The sequence below is a fragment of the Panthera tigris genome, chromosome E1 (assembly GCF_018350195.1).
Source record: "Panthera tigris isolate Pti1 chromosome E1, P.tigris_Pti1_mat1.1, whole genome shotgun sequence".
In the NCBI taxonomy this organism is placed as follows: Eukaryota; Metazoa; Chordata; class Mammalia; order Carnivora; family Felidae; genus Panthera; species Panthera tigris.
The window spans coordinates 55,158,987-55,176,394 of NC_056673.1; the positions used below are offsets into that span (position 1 = coordinate 55,158,987).

The 17,408-nt window shown below is 42.1% G+C and overlaps 1 protein-coding gene across 4 annotated transcripts in view; it reads left to right on the plus strand.

Moving 5' to 3' along the window:
- NUP85 (nucleoporin 85) overlaps positions 1-17,408 on the plus strand; it is a 70,486-nt gene that overhangs the window by 21,265 nt on the left and 31,813 nt on the right. The window contains exons 1-3 of one of the 4 annotated variants that reach the window (XM_042966586.1): positions 12,427-12,441; positions 15,856-15,972; positions 16,644-16,737. In XM_042966586.1, the coding sequence (XP_042822520.1) occupies positions 16,677-16,737 (61 nt within the window). In that variant the 5' untranslated portion in view covers positions 12,427-12,441; positions 15,856-15,972; positions 16,644-16,676. Of the gene's footprint in view, positions 1-2,074; positions 2,203-12,141; positions 12,442-15,855; positions 15,973-16,643; positions 16,738-17,408 lie in introns of those variants that run through there. The other 3 variants (XM_042966585.1, XM_042966584.1, XM_007091252.3) reach the window with 3 other exon arrangements.

Consider the following 17,408-nt stretch of genomic DNA (forward strand, 5'->3'; position numbering starts at 1 on the left):
GCGATAGCCTCTTGTTTTTTTGCTGTTGTTACAGTAAGGTATGTCCCTCTTGTGTCTGAATATGTGAATGGATCAGAGTCACCTAGAGTACTGTTTTTTGTTTGTTGGTATTTTTGTTTTTAAGTAGGCTTCATGTCCAGTGCAGAACCCAATGCATGGCTTGAGGTCGCGACCCTGAGATCAAGACCTGAGCTGAGATCAAGAGTTGGACGCTTAACTGACTGAACCACCCAGGTGCCCCTTTTTTGTTTTTTGTTTTGTTTTGTTTTGTTTTGTTTTAAGCAAGCTCTATGCCCAACGTGGGGCTTGAACTCATGTCCCTGAGATCAAGAGTTGCATGCTCTCTAACAACTGAACCAGCCGGGTGCCCCTAGGGTACTGGTTTAATGCATTTTCTCAGAAAAATAAAATAAAATAAATGCATACTCTCAGGCAGTGTAGCTCTGGGACCCCCCCCCCCTTTTTTTTTGACAAGCTTCCCTGGTGATTCTTCACACACTGACCTGAGAACCACAAGCCATTCTAAAATAAAAACAAAATAAAATAAGTTTCTGCCACTCCTTGGTTCAGTGGCAATCCTCTGCCTTATGGTGTAAAGTCCAAAAGTCTTATAAGACCTACAAAGCCCTTTGAAAGCTAATCCATGCTGACCATTCTAGCTTTCTCATCATTTCCTCCCGGAAAGTCTCTGCTTCGGTCATATTGAATTACCCAGGGTTCCTAAATGTGCGCTCTCTACCAACTCTAATACCACTGTAGGTATTCAAAGACTCACTGAATGAGTAAATATATTAAAGCTATCACTATGTGTAGGGTCCTATGCTAGGCATTGGGAAAAGTCCCTCACTGAACTAACTTATAATCAGTCGGGGGGTGGGGGTGGGGGTGGGGGGGAGTTGGTGGTGGGTAGGAAATACACAAGAAGTGAAAGGGGAAGAGAATCAACTGCTGTGTGTTAGGCACTGAGGGGGGCTTTAATAATATTAGCTCATTTTCTCCTTACACACACTTACAAAAAAGGTGTGGTATTTATTTGCTACTGAGGGTCAAAGAGTTAGGTAACTTGCCCAATATCAGACAGTTGGCAAGTAGCGTTGATTGAGCTTCTATGGCATGCTTGGGAAAGAACATGCTGGGTGTTATGCCAAGTACTATAGAGAAAGAAAGAGAGATGCTGTCCTTGGTCTGCTGAACCCAGGTCTTCTGTTGCCATTACATACCTTCCCAACCTTGTAAAACTGCAGAACCATCAAAGAGGAATAGGTCATGTTAAACTTACCCTTATTAATATATGAGGGCCTCCAATAATCAAATGACTGTTTAGTCCTTAGCTTTTGGGCGACAGGTGTATCTTACCACATCCTTCTTTTCCAAAGTTACGCTAAATTACAAAATCACCTTCAGGCGAAGGAGGAGCTCCTTTAAAAAGTAGTTAAGCATATTCAAATGTGTGAGCAATATATATTCCAATGGCAGACTGGGATTGTGTGAGCTGAACCGAGGGGATCTACTGAAGTTATATACTGAGAATCTCTTTCCAATTTCCAAGGCGGGGGGTGGGGGGGAAGGAATGTGAAAAGATAGAAATTTCCCAAAATAAAGTTTCTCCCTTCTTCATGTTTATAGGGGTGGGAAGGAGATGGCTGTGCACTGGAAAAGGGTGCTTTAGAATAAGAAAGTAGAAGGGGTAGTAAATACAGAAAAGAAGAGCAATGGCAGATGTTAATGGAGTGATTATAACCTAGGGATTCTGTGCTAAGTTCTAGATTTTCAGGAAACCTCTATTATTATTATTATTATTATTATTATTATTATTATCCCCATTTTACAGATAAAGAAGAAAATGAGACGTAGAAAGTTTGGGCAGCTTGATCACCCAGCTTGAAGTGGTAGAGCCAGAATCCTTTTGAACTTGGGCTTTCTGGCTCAGAGCCCAGTGCATAGTTAATGCAGGACCATATAACAGATCCCTATAGAAGGAAGAGAAAAAAACATGCAGAAAAAAATCCTGGAGTAGTGCCAGGAGCACCAGTTAAGTTGTTTTGACTTAAATTTTTGTTTGGTTGTGTCCCAGCAGAATAAAATTTCCATGAAAGCAGAGACCTGTGTGCCTTGTTGGCAGTTTTATCCCCAACACCTTGCTTGCTCAGCTCCTGGGTCCTAAAGGATAAGAGAAGAAGAGAGGGAGGAGGAAGCTGTGTGGTGAGTGTTTTCACCATTAGTGGTTGAGTAGGAACTTGGTCAAGAAAGCCCTCTCCAGAAATCGAATTAAACATCAATAATTTGTGTAAGAGGGTAAGAAGAGGGTGACCTCAGGGTCAGCTGCCAAAGAAAAAGCACTATTCCTACAAGGGGTGGGAAAGCAAGAATCACAGAGAGTCTTGTTTGAGCTTTAAGTCTTTGCCAAAAACACCGAGAAACACATCACTGAATTTATAACAGACTACCAAAGTGTGTACTTTATACCATCAAATTTCCTTCACATTCTAACAAAGGTTAGTTGAGTACTTGAGCTATCTCTGTGAACACTGAATGTTTAATGCCTAAATACTGCAGGAAATCTGGAGGCAGAATGGTGATATTATAGAAAACTTCCAGCTTTCTATCTTTGCGTCATGGCAAAGATGGGACTCAAGATAGTGCCAACAGTCAAAGCCAAGAACCTGCTATATTACACTTTAAATGTGTCAGCTGGGGTATAACTGTAGGGAAATATTGTCCCACTTCATAATACCATACATCACTGTTTAGTAATGTACATATTACACAAACATAACTTAGAGGATGGCCCTATAAGCTTTTTGAGGGCACGTATCACTGCTGTTCAACTTTGTAATCTCAGCAAGTAACAAAGTCCTGATAGCCAGGGATCAATAAATATTTACTGACTTATTGATGCAATAGTAACGTAATACTTGTCATGAGAACACCAAAAATGCCTAAATTGGGCATCCTGAATGCAGCTTCTACACTGGAATTTCCTCTAATCCCATTAACACTCCAGTTCTACTTCTCTGTCCGTTACTGGATTCAAGCAGGGTCCAGTGACTTGAGGCTGTTTGTTTCATAAAATGAACAGAAACAAGGTGAACAAAGCTTGTATTTCACAGTCATGCCAAATATAGATAATTTGTGTACCCTTCAAGCTCCTGTTTGTGATTGATCACTCTCAGCCTGAGGTGGAGAAGATAACTGGAAGCTGGAAGGATGGTTCTCAAAGGGTGGTCCCCTGGGCGACAACATTACCTTCACTAGTGAATTTGGTAGAAATGCAAATACCTAGGGCCCACCCTAGACCTACTGAATTAGAAGCTCTGGAGATACAGCCCAGGAGTCAGTGGTTTAACAAGCTCTCTAGATAATTCTGAAGTTTGCTGAAGTTTGCTGAAGCTGTGGTTGAGAGCCACAGAGTCAGAGCAACTTACACTCCTCCAATATTAAATTTGTCACATTCGTAATTTTATTTCTCAACTTGAAGTCTTATGTGGCCTGATATACATTACTAGGGCTAGAAAGCAGGTGTTTTCATAAATATAGCCTTATTCATGTATTTGAATATAAACAGTATATGTATACATGTATGTATTTAAAAGATTTAAAAATTTTTTTTAAGTTGATTTATTTATTTTGAGATAGAGACAGAGAAAGAGAGAGAATGAGCAGGGGAGGGGCAGAGCCAGAGGGAGAGACAGGAATGCCAAGCAGGCTCTGCACTGACAGTGCAGAGCCCAATGCGGGGCTCGAACTCACAGACCCATGAGATTATGACCTGAGCTGAAATCAAGAGTCACATGTTCAACCAACTGAGCCACCCAGATGCCCCTTAAGATTTTATCTCTATTTTTTAATTTTTTATTTTATTTCATTTTTAATTATTATTTTTTCTTTTTTTGTAATTTAACTTTATTTTTTATTTTTTTTAATTTACATCCAAATTAGTTAGTATATATTGAAGGAATGATTTCAGGAGTAGATTCCTTAATGCCCCTTACCCATTTAGCCCATCCACCCTCCCACAACCCCTCCAGCAACCCTCAGTTTGTTCTCCATATTTATGAGTCTCTTTTGTTTTGTCCTTCTCCCTGTTTTTATGTTATTTTTGGTTCCCTTCCCTTATGTTCATCTGTTTTGTCTCTTAAAGTCCTCATATGAGTGAAGTCATATGATTTTTGTCTTTCTCTGACTAATTTCACTTAGCATAATACCCTCCAGTTCCATCCATGTAGTTGCAAATGGCAAGATTTCATTCTTTTTGATTGCCGAGTAATACTCCAGTGTGTGTGTGTGTGTGTGTGTGTGTGTGTGTGTGTGTGTGTGTGTGTCCATTCATCCATCTATGGACATTTGGGCTCTTTCCATACTTTGGCCATTGTTGTAATTATTATTTTTTTAATGTTTATTTATTTTTCAAAGACAGACAGAGTGTGAGCAGGGGAGGGGTAGAGAGAGAGGGAGACACAGAATTCAAAGCAGGCTCCAGGCTCCGAGCTGTCAGCCTAGAGCCCAATGTGGGGCTAGAACTCACAAACTGTAAGATCATGACCTGAGCCAAAGTCAGATGCTTAACTGACTGAGCCACTCCGGCGCCCCTATTTTTATTTTTTAAATGTTTATTTATCTTGAGAGAGAGAGAGAGAGAGAACAAGCAGGGGAGGGGCAGAGATAGACAGAGACAGAAAATCCCAAGCAAGGTCTGCACTGTCATCGCAGAGCCTGACACAGGGCTCAATCCCACAAACCATGAGATCATGACCTGAGCTGAAATCAAGAGTCAAATGCTTAGGGGCACCTGGGTGGCTAGGTCTGTAAGCATCTGACTTTGGCTCAGGTCATGATCTCACCGTTTATGAGTTCGAGCCCCACATCAGGCTCTGTGCTGACAACTGAGAGCCTGGAGTCTGCTTCGGATTCTGTATCTCCCTCTCTTTCTGCTTCTCTCCCACCTGTGCTTTCTCTCTCTCTCAAAAATAAATAAACATTAAAAGAATTAAAACAAGAGTCAAGTGCTTAACCAAATGAGCCACCCAGGTGCCTCAGGATTTTATTTTTAAATAATCTCTACATCCAACATGGGTCTCGAACTCATGACCCTGAGTTAAAGAGTCATGTGTTCCACTGACTGAGCCAGCCAGGACCCCTCTTTGCTAGTCTTTTTGTTTTCCTACATAAATATCGATAGATACTTTTACTTTTTTACAAAATTTTCCTGAGTTTTAGCTTAAAAAATTTTTGCTACAGTTACCTTTTAATGATTGCATAAGCTTTTTCATACTGTGAGACATTTAAATTACTTCCTTTTGGGGGGATCATTATTCAAAATGTACTTCTTGATTATTTCCTGGAATTACAATTATGGGTACAAAAAACGTGAACATTTTAAAATTCTTGACTTTTCCATGTTTTTCATAGTTCTTTGAAATAGCTGAATAATCCCATTGCTATTATATTTTCTTAGCTATTCCTCTATGTGTGAACATATATACCAGTAATTCATTGTTTTTAAAATTGTATTTATTTAAGTAATATCTACTCCCAACGAGGGGCTCAAACTCACAACCACAAGATGAAGAGTCGCATGCTCTTCCAATTGAGCCAGCCAGGCACCTCTACACCAGCAACCCTTAACAGAGGTGATTTTGTCCCCTAGGGGACATTGGGAATATAATATCTAGAGACATTTTCGGTCCTCACAATGGATGAGGGCTGTTATTGGCATCTAGTGGGTAGAAGCTGGGGATTCCGCTAAACATCCAGCAATGCAGAAGACAGCTCTCGCAACATAGATTTTGTGGCCCCAAATGTCAATAGCCTGGAGCTCGAGAAATCTTTGTTTTTGCATTATATATAGCACATACCAAAATTCATATACCTCTTTTGTTTTGGAATTATTTGAAATCAATTTTTAAGAGAGGACTTGCAGGGTCAAAGTGCACAAATACTGATAGGTCTCTTGATAATAGATGTCTACCTTGTTTTCCAAAATAGTTATGTCTCTTGAAATGATTATGTATTTCTTTCTCTGCAGGCTAGGGAGCATTATATGCCTCCGCTTAGTACTTTACTACATAGGTCACATCTCTAGCACAATTCTGGCTTGATCTGAGAATGATTCTTAGTTTGACTTTGGAGTGACTGAAAGTGATTTCTGGTTTGACTGTTGTGCAATATATATGTTTTGTTTTAGGAGGTTTTTATTTAATTCCAGAAATATTTTTATATATTTATTTACTTACTTATTTGAGAGGGAGAGAGAGAGAGAGAGAGAGAGAGAGCACATGTGAACACAGGGGAGAGGCAGAGAGAGAGAGAGGAAGAGAGAGAAAATCTTTTTTTTTAAATTTTTTTTGTTTTGTTTATTTATTTTTGACAGAGACAGAGACAGAGACAGAATGCGAGTGGGTTAGGGGCAGAGAGAGAGGGAGACACAGAAGCAGAAGCAGGCTCCAGGCTCTGAGCTGTCAGTACAGAGCCTGACGCAGGGCTCAAACTCACGAGCTGTGAGATCATGACCTGAGCCAAAGTCGGACGCTCAACTGACTGAGTCACCCAGGCGCCCCAAATCTTTTTTTTTTAATGTTTATTTATTTTTGAGACAGAGAGAGACAGGACATGAGCGGAGGAGGGGGAGAGAGAGAGGGAGACTCAGAATCTGAAGCAGGCTCCAGGCTCTGAGCTGTTGGCACAGAACCTGATGCGGGGCTTGAACTGACAAGCTGTGAGATCATGACCTGGGTCGAAGTCGGACGCTCAACCAACTGAACAATCCAGGCGCCCTGAGAGAGAAAATCTGAAGCAGGCTTCATATTCAGCATGGAGCCCAATGCAGGGCTTGATCTTATGACCATGAGATCATGACCTGAGTCAAAATCAAGAGGCAGACACTTAACAGACTGAGCCCCCCAGGCACCCCTGATTACAGAAATATTTTACTATCTTTCTCAGGGTCTGATATACCTCAGGTTGAAGTGTCTCTTGCATATTTCAAGACTCTTCAGAATAGATACAGGAATTCTAGAGTTCAACCAACCAGTATAGGGAGAGGAAGAGCCTATGGAGAGCAAAGAAGACAAAAAGATTTGCATGCTGGTTATTTAATTTGTTTTTCCAAAAGTATTCCTTTGGGATTATACGTAAGAAAAGGAGGATACATAAACTATGTAATTGAAACCTCATTCTTGGAAGTATACTGAGAAGGATTAGAAGGAAGAAAAAGGTCCATACATACAATAATAATAGCTCCATTGGCTGTAGTTTTCTTAGGGGGGAAAAAAGTAGGGGCACCTGGGTGGCACAGTCAGTCAAATGTCCAACTCTTGTTTTGGCTCAGGTCATGATCTCAGGATTTGTGAAATTGAGCCCCACTCTATGTGCTAACAGTGTGGAGCCTGCTTGGGATTCTCGCTCTCCCTCTCTCTCTCTCTGTCCCTCCCCCCCCCCCAAATAAATAAATAAACATTTTTTTAAAAAGTGGTTTTGAATGATTGTGTAAAGTTGCTGGTGCATAGTGCACTTAGACTAAAAAATGTTTCCAATACTTTTTCCCCGTATTATCTAGCCCTAGGTCAGACAATTTCACTACTTTTATTATCTTCAAATGACAGCCTTTCTTTTTGAGATTTTTTTATTTTTATTTTTAAGTAATCTCTACATCCAACATGGGGCTTGAACTTACAACTCTGAGGTCAAGAGTTGCATGCTCTACTGAGTGAGCCAGCCAGGTGCCTTTTCAAGTGACAGTCTTAAAATATCAAGAAACTGTAGTACTAAAATTCTCTAAGGTCTTTTGTCATTCAAATTATTTTTTTCCTCAGATCTCCTTTTGAAAGGGTTGATTTCCTTTTTGATCTTTCATCCTATTATTTTTTTTTTCTTCTGCTAATCCTGTTCCCCAGAATAATTTTCTCTGAAAGAAATTAGGCATCTGTGTTGGGTTTTGTGCTGACAGCTCAGAGCCTGGAGCCTGCTTTGGATTCTGTATCTCCCTCTCTCTCTGCGTCTCTGTTGCTTGTGCTCTCTCTCTCTCAAACATAAACATTTTTAAAAAAATGGGTGCACCTGGGTGGTTCAATTAGTTGAGGGTCCGACTTTGGCTCAGGTCATGATCTTGCAGTTTGTGGGTTTGAGCCCCGCATCGGGGTCTGTGCTGACAGCTCAGAGCCTGGAGCCTGCTTTGGATTCTGTGTCTCCCTGTCTCTCTGCCCCTCCCCAGCTTGTGCTCTGTCCCTCTCTCTCTCTCTGAAAATTAAACATTTTTTAAAAATTAAAAAAAAAGAAGGAAATTAGGCATGTTTTCTATCATTGTTTTACTAAGTGTGGCTTTAACTTCTGCTGCTGGAAGAATTTTGAATAGCCAGAGAAGATATAATAACCAGTTTTTAAAAACTGATCTGCTACTGAATGTTTAATTTTAAACATTACAATGTTTTTAATATTTATTTTTGAGAGAGAGAGAGGCAGGCAGAGAGATGGGGGGACAAAGGATGCAAAGAGGGCTCTGTGCTGACAGCAGAGAGTCTGATGCAGGGCTCGAACCCAGAACTGTGAAATCATGACCTGAGCTGAATTTGGATGCTTAACTAAGTCACCCAGATACCCCAAGTTTAGAAAAAAAAATTAAATGTTTTATTTATTAAAATTTTTTAAAGTTTATTTATTTTGGATGAGAGAGAGAGAGAGAGAAAGAGAGCGAGCGAGCAGGGGAGGGGTAGAGAGAGGTAGAAAGAGAATCCCAAGCAGTCTCTGCACTGATACAGTGCGTGAAATCACAAACCGTGAAATCACAAACCGTGAGATCATGAGCTGAGTTGAAATCAAGAGTTGGGTGCTAAACCGACTGAGCCACCCAGGTGCCCCACGATTTTTATTTTTAAGTATTCTATAACCCAGCATGGGGCTCAAACTTACAACCCCCAGATCAAGAGTCACATGCTCCCATGACTGAGCCAGCCATGCACCCCCATTTTTAATTTTTTAAAAAACTTTGTTTTAGGGGCACCTGGGTGGCTCATTCAGTTAAGCGACTCAGGTCATGATCTCACAGTTCATGGGATTGAGCCCTGCGTCCAGCTATGTGCTGACAGTGGAGAGCCTGATTGGGATTTGATTCTCTTCCTCTCTCTCTCTACCCCTGCTCCATACATGCGTTCTCTCTCTTTCTCTCTGTCAAAATAAATAAATAAACATTAAACAAGATTTTATTTTTCTTACTGTTTTTCTAGAGAGAGAGCACGCCCATGTGCATGCATGAGAATGGGAGAGGGTCAGAAGAAGAGGGAGAGGGAGAGAGAGACAGAGAGAGAGAGAGAGAGAGAGAGAGAGAGAAAATCCCAAGCAGGCTTCATGCCCAGCATGGAGCCCAATGGGACTTGATCCCACAACTGTGAGATTGTGACCTCAGCCCAAATTAAGAGTTGGACACTTAACCAACTGAGCCACCCAGGCACCTCTAAAATATTTTATTTATTTATTTATTTATTTAAAAATATTTATTTATTTTTAATGTTTATTTATTTTGAGAGAGGTAGAGAGACAGAGTGCAAGCGTGAAAGGGGCAGAGAGAGAGGGAGAGGGAGACACAGAATTTGAAGCATGCTGCAGGCTCTGAGCTGTCAGCACAGAGCCCGACACGGGGCTCAAACTCATGAACTGTGAGATCATGACCTGAGCTGAAGTCCAGTGCTTAACTGACTGAGCCACCCAGGCACCCCTAAAAGGTTTATTTGTTTTTGAGAGACAGAGAGAGAGAGAGAGAGAGAGAGAGAGGAAATGTGAGTGGAGGAGGGGCAGAGAGAGAGAGAGAGAGAGGGAGACACAGGATTTAAAGCTGGCTCCAGGCTCTGAGCTGTCAGCACAGAGCCCAACACAGGGCTCGAACTCACAGACTGTGAGATCATGATCTGAGCCTAAGTTGGACACTCAACCAACTGAGCCACCCAGGTGCCCCAGGAGATTTTTTTTTTAAGTAATCTCTACACTCAATGTGATCAAGGGTCGCATGCTCTCCTGAGTCAGCCAGGCAACCCCTGAATGTTTATTTTACTTTCAGAAAATATCAGCAGCCTCTTTTTACTCCCTGGAAAATGGACATGAATGCATTCCTCATACTTCATAGTCATACCACTGGTGTTAGAAACATCTCAGATGATTACCACTTCACACCTGTCAGAATGGCTAACATTAACAACTCAGGCAACAACAGATGTTGGCGAGGATGCGGAGAAAGAGGGACTCTTTCGCACTGCTGGTGGGAATGCAAGCTGGTGCAGCCACTCTGGAAAACAGTATGGAGGTTCCTCAAAAAATTAAAAATAGAACTACCCTATGATCCACCAATTGCATTGCTAGGTATTTATCCAAAGGATACAGGTGTGCTGTTTCAACGGGGAACATGCACCCCAATGTTTATAGCAGCACTATCAACAATAGCCAAAGCCTGGACGGAGCCCAAATACCCATCAACAGATGAATGGATAAAGAAGATGTGGTATATATATATACAATGGAGTATTAGTCGGCAATCAAAAATAATGAAATCTTGCCATTTACGACAACGTGGATGGAACTAGAGTGTATTGTGCTAAGTGAAATTAGAGAAAGACAAATATCACATGACTTCATTCATATGTGGAATTCAAGATGCAAAACAGATGAACAGAAGGGAAGTAAAAATGCTATAAAAACAGGGAGGGAGACAAAACATAAGAGACTCTTAAATATAGAGAACTGAGGGTTACTGGAGGGGTTGTGGGTGGGGGAATGGGCTAAATGGGCAGGTGGCATTAAGGAAGACACTTGGGATTAGCACTGAGGTTTGTATGTAGGGGATGAATCACTGGATTCTACTCCTTAAATCATTATTGCACTATATGCTAACTAACTTGGATGTAAATTAAAATAATAATAACCAAAAAAAGAAAAGAAACAGATCAGTGAAACTGAAACATTTGGAACATTGTAGGAAGACATAGTTGGTAGGACAGTGTGGAATTTTTTTGCAAAACTAAATTAAATTTCATCCTCTGGATGGCGGTCTTCAGAGACAAGGATCTGGATGAAATTTTTTTTTTTTATTTTTTTAACGTTTTTTATTTATTTTTGGGACAGAGAGAGACAGAGCATGAACAGGGGAGGGGCAGAGAGAGAGGGAGACACAGAATCGGAAACAGGCTCCAGGCTCCGAGCCATCAGCCCAGAGCCTGACGCGGGGCTCGAACTCACGGACCGCGAGATCGTGACCTGGCTGAAGTCGCCGCTTAACCGACTGCGCCACCCAGGCGCCCCAGGATCTGGATGAAATTTTGATAGCCCCGAGATTTTTCTTCCTTGCCCAACAGTCTGTATCTCAAAAGAACAAACTATTGGGGAGACGGGATTTTCCTAACCACTCCGTCGTCTTTTTTTTTTTTTTTTTTAAACCAATTCAGACAGGCCGTTCAGCACCTCAGGGAAAGGAGCATCTTGAAATTATGTCTTGTTTTCAGATCAAATTTCTTTTCTAAATAAAAGCAGCTACATTTGCAGGCAGAATTTCCTACGACTTATCTTTAAATTTCCAATTATCTTCAAGTTGCTCAAAAAGTTTATTTGGAAATTTAGAAGCATTCCTATTTTCTTCCCTGTACGTGTATGTACTTGTGAATATGACATTTACAACAAACGACTCCTTTAAATTATTGGAGCACTTTTGAGTTTTCCATAACAAATTCTGGGATTCCCTGATTTGAGTGTCCCTTCCTGCTTTTCTTTGGTGAGATAACAAACCAGTATTTGTATTTAATTAAGCAAGCCCAGCTGTCTCCATTTCACAGTTGTTCCCAGCTGCAACAATTCTGTCCACGTGCCTTTTGAGCGTTTCGCGGTGGGAGTGGTGGCGACCGCCTTCGTACACAGCCCAGAGGCCCGACGGGGCTTGGACACGGCCTGGACACCATTCAGCGAAGCAGTTGCGACTTGCAGACCCACAAGGGAGAGAACTGCCCGAGTCTGGAAACACCGCGCACTCGCTCGCTGGCTCCCAGACCAGGCCCTGCACGCGCCCCAGCCCGCGCACGCGCAGCCGCACTGCCACTGCTCCCGCCGTCTCGGGGGGGCCTTTTCCCTGCCCGGCGCGGGGCTGTCCGCGGCGGCGCCTGACCCGGCTGGAAGATAACTGGGTTGACAGGCTGCCCTTGCGCTGTTTTCCCTGACGTGTTGTCGCCGGCAAGGAAGGGACGACACGTTTAGAGTGCGGCAGAAGGAGGATCGTGGCGGAGAGGAGAGGCCCCTACCTGGGGGGTGGGGGGGTTGGGGCCTGTAGGCAGCGCAGGAGGCGCTCGGGAGGGGTCCTCTCTCGCAGCCGGTTGTGAGCGGGAGGCCTGAGCTGGGAGGTTTAGCGGCTGTGGAAATTCTTGGTGGCTGAAGCGGAGCGCTATGGAGGAACTCGACGGCGAGCCGACGGTCACTGTAAGGGCGCCTGCAGAAGTGTTGCCTTCGCTGTCCGAGGAGTGTGTCTGCTTCGTCACTGCAGGCTCCCTCGAGGCTCCTTTCCCCTTCCCTCAGCTCAGTTGCCACAATTCGGAGGTCCCATTAGCAAGGTGCTTGTGTTTGGGTCGTGGTGTTCGCTAGGTGTCTACTCTTTCGTGTACTCAGAAATGCCTGGCTCGGAGGGCCTCACTCCGTCCCTCACCCTGTCTTGTCTTCCTCGCCTTCCCATCCCATTTTTGCCTAGCTTCTCCCGTTGGGCTAGTGCTCTAGTGAGCGGGCTCGGACCAAGTAGAGCAGTTGGGGCTTCTTTTCGTCCGCCGAGCTCAGCTTCACATCGCGACACCGTGAGCTCGGCTTCTGCTTCGTGTGCCGTACTGGCCCGAGGTTTGCTGAAAGTACATATTCTCCCCGGAGACTTCTTGTCTTTATTGCCGTTTGCTTCCACTTCTGTCTGGACTTTGGCGAGAGCATATGTCGAATGTGAATGATCTATGATGTCCATGAAGAGATTCATGGGGTTTAGGTCGCAGACACCTACCGTTCCCTCTGCCTGGGATCCTCTCTTTTTCTCTATTAGGTTTCTCTGCATCCTCTTTCTCAGGAAAGCCTTCCCTTCCCTCCCTGGCTAGGTAAAATATGTTTGTCCGTCATTGGCTTGTTCTGCCCCTCTTAGCTGTTGGTAAGCTGTAAGCTTCACTAAACTGCGGGTTGCCTGATCTTGTATCTTTGCTTTTTATTTTTTTTAAATTTTTTTTTCAATGTTTTTTTATTTATTTTTGGGACAGAGAGAGACAGAGCATGAACGGGGGAGGGGCAGAGAGAGAGGGAGACACAGAATCGGAAACAGGCTCCAGGCTCCGAGCCATCAGCCCAGAGCCTGACGCGGGGCTCGAACTCACGGACCGCGAGATCGTGACCTGGCTGAAGTCGGACGCTTAACCGACTGCGCCACCCAGGCGCCCCTCTTTGCTTTTTAGAAAGTGGAAATGTGCTTCCAGTTTTGAGCTAAAGCCATCACATTGCAAAGCAGTGTCTGAGAAAACCGAAAATTAAAGATGGGGGTCATCTCAAAGCTAACTGGACAAAATGAGACCTGAGATCTTAAATAGCAGTTAACATGGGTTGTAACTCCAAAAAGTTTACTGCTGTAGAGTATTAAAATTTGAAGATCTATATAAAGTACTTGAAATATTTTGTATCTATCGGGAGGGACTATGTCAGTGTCCACAGGAAGAAAAATTAGAATATCAGAGTTGCTGAAACTTCTACTTTTTTTTTCCTCCCTCAATGGAACTTTTTCTTTCTTCCTTTCTTTCAGCTTTTTTTTTTTTTTTTAAGTTTATTTATTTATTTTGAGAGAGACAGAGTACAAGTGGGGGAGGAGCAGAGAGAGATGGAGACAGAGGATCCGAAGCGGGCTCTATGCTGACTGCAGAGAGCCTGATGCAGGGCTTGAAGTCATGAACCCAACCGTGAGATCATGACCTGAGCTGAAGTCGGATGCTTAACTGACTGAGCTGTCCAGGTGCCCCTCTTTCAACCTTTTTTTTTTTTTTTTTTTAATGTTTATTTAAGTTTGAGAGACAAAGAGCTTCAGCGTGAGTCGGGGAGAGGCAGAGAGCAAGGGAGGCAGAGGATCCAAAACAGGCTTTGCATTGACAGCAGAGAGCCTGATGCAGGGCTCGTACTTAGGAACCATGAGATCATGACCTGAGCTGGAATCAGATGCTTTAACTGATTGAGCTGCTTAGGCGCCTCTTTTCAGTTATTTTAGAGAGAGCAAGCAGGGGAGAGGGGGAGAGAGAGAAAGAGAATCTCAAACAGTCTCCACACTCAGTGTGGAACCCGATGTGGGCTCAGTCTCATGACCCCGGGATCATGACCTGAGCCGAAATCAAAAGTTGGATACTCAACCGACTCAGCCACCCAGGTGTCCCATTTACTTATCATTAAGGCCTGTGAAGGCCAGTTAGTAATCACATTTAAAGATGTTTATGTATAGATTCAAAGTAGAGGGTAGAATAATCTTTTGGTTCTTTTTCTAGACCAGTGGTTTTATCCTTTTGTTTCAAAGATACTTAAGAAATGTAAGTTTGGGTTTTTGTTGCCTTTTTTATTTTCTTCTAAGACAAATATCTAGAAGTAGAATTGCTGGGTTATAGGGTAGATTCATATTTAGCTAAAATAAACTCATTTCTTCAAATACCATTTTTGCACCAGCAACATGTGGGTTCCAGTTGTTCCACATCCTCATCAACTCTTTGTATGGTCAGTCTTTTTACTTATTTATTTGTTTCTTTGTTTATTTAAAAATTACATTTATTTTTGAGAGAGAGAAAGAGAGAGAGAGGGACAGAGCAAGAGCTGGGGAGGGGCAGAGAGACAGGGAGGCACAGAATCCGAAGCAGGCTCCAGGCTCTGAGCTGTCAGCAAAGAGCCCAATGTGGGGCTTGAACTCATAAACGATCATGACCTGAGCCAAAGTCGGATGTTTAATTGAGTACCCAGGCGCCCCTGTGTGGTCAATCTTTTTAAATTTTAGCCATTGCCATTCTGGTGGGTATATAGTGGGACCTCATGATTGCTTTGATTTGTATTTCCCTAATGATGACAGATATTGAGCATCTTTTTATATGCTTATATGTGAGTCATCTGTATATCTTCGGTGAAGTGGCAGTTAAAATTTTTTGCCCATTTTGTTATTGGGTTATTTTTATTAATGAATTGTAAGAGTTTTTTATATATTCTAGATATCAAATATGTGTTTTGCAAATATTTTCTCCCAGCCTGTGGCTCGTCTTTCCATTTTCTTAACAGTGTCTTTTGAGGAGCAAAAGTTTAATGTTGACGAAGCCCCAATTTATAAATTGTTTTGTAGTTTGTACTTTTTTGTCCTCTCTTTGCTTACTTTAAGATCAAAAGGTTTTCTACTGTGCTTTTCAGGTTTTACAGATTTTGCTCTACATTTGTTTCTAACTTTTATTTTGTCTATGATGTCAGGTTTATTTTCTCTGCATGTGGGTACCCATTTGCCTCAGCAGCACTGTGTATAACGTTTCCCCCTTGCTTTGCCCACTCATCCATTAAGAGTCTACTAAAACATCCTCTTTTGTGTTTTTCTCTGCTTTGGCATTTCTCCACTTTTTTTTTTTTTTTTACTGCCTGTTTATTGGACTTCCTCAGTAGTAGACTGCTAGCATTTGGAGGACAGAAATTGTATTACACATTGTATTCCTAGAGCCCAGTACAGAAAAAGGCTTACTAAACATTGCTTAGTTGTTGAATGACTGCATTACTTCTTCCTAAGAACTGAGTGCATTTGTCTTGATACCAAATTTATCGTCTGCCAAAAATATTTATGGAGTGCCAATTTTGTGCCACGTTCTCTTCTAGGCAGTGAATGAGAATCCCGGAGTCCTTTGCCCTTGTGAGCTTTTATCTATTTACAGGGAGAGGCAATAACCATGTAGGAGAGTCATTTCAGGCACTGAGAAATGCTGTTGCAGTCAGGTGAGAGTTGATGGTGGCTTGGATTAGACTGGTAGACGCGGTAAGTGGTTGGATTCAGGCTTCTTTAAGAGCAGAACAGGATTTACTGATAGATTGGACAAAGGCGGTAAGGGAAAGAGAAGAATCACAGATCAGTCCTAACAATTGGGGAAGGCTTTGCTCCAGTGGGGGGAGAATTGGAGATGAGCATCAAGAGTCCTTTATTGGTTCTTATGTTATGGATATAGCTCTATACCTAGGTTAGGTAACCTATAAAAGTGTGGATTAGGTAGTTGGATGTATGAAGCTGAGACTCAAAGGGATTGGTCTGAGTCAGAAAAATTGAGAGTCCTCATCTAAGAGATGGCACAGAAGCCATGGGATTGGAGGGCTCCTTTTAGTAACAAACACTTCAATTTCTTTATTTTTTTAAATCCCCTTTTTCTGAACTGCAGATCACTAAATTATAGTATAGTAATTGATTGTTAAGTGGCAGGCTGGGTTGAGGTGCCCGACAAAGCTCACTTGCTTATTCGGACTTTAACAGATTGGTTTGATCTCAGCCACACTCAGCTGTATACATAGAGTAGCACTTAACTTTCATGAACATTGATTTCTAGGGTTATACTTGCAAATCAGTTGAAAGCAAAGCTTTTAGTAAAAATAAGTTTCTTTGGCTTTTTTTTTACTAGTTGATTCCAGGAGTGAATTCCAAGAAGAAGCAAATGTGTTTTGACTGGGGTCCAGGAGAGATGCTGGTGTGTGAAACCTCCTTCAACAAAAAAGGTAGGTTTTTTTTTTTTCTTCCAGATTATCCATCTTGGCACATTTGGTTGTTTTCTTCTCTCAGATTTGACTGAGGCAAGAAACAGTTAAACTTATTTTGTACCATTTTCACTTTTGAAACTTTAGCTATTTAAGTTTTTCATTAACTTACGAGGCCTGGCAGATGTTGAGTCCAGGGAAAAAAATTAATCTTCCAGGTGTTAAAGGTTTCTCTTATTTATTATTATTATTATTATTTAATATATTTAAGTAATCTCTACAACATACGTGGGGCTTGAACTCAACCCTGAGATCAGAAGTAGCATGTTCTACCCACTGAGTCAGCCATGCACCCTGAAATGTTTCCTGTGTATTTAAAAACTTGAAGTTTTTTTTCCCCTTCTTGTCCAGAATCACTAAATTCCCTTTACAGCAGCCCCTTTATTGTGAAACTGCAGATTTATGAAGACTTTGAAGTCCTTACCTTTTATTATTGTGAACTTAATCGAATTCTGTAGGCTGTTGATAAAAGCACAAAGGATTTGGAGAGTGAAATGGCTCTTCCTTATTCTCTAAGTTCCATCAGGTTTTGGACATGGATCGATCGATCGATCTCTCTCTCTCTCTCTCTCTCTCTCTCTCTTTTTTTTTTTTTTTTTTCCTCCCTGAGAGAGCATGAGCCAGGAGGGGCA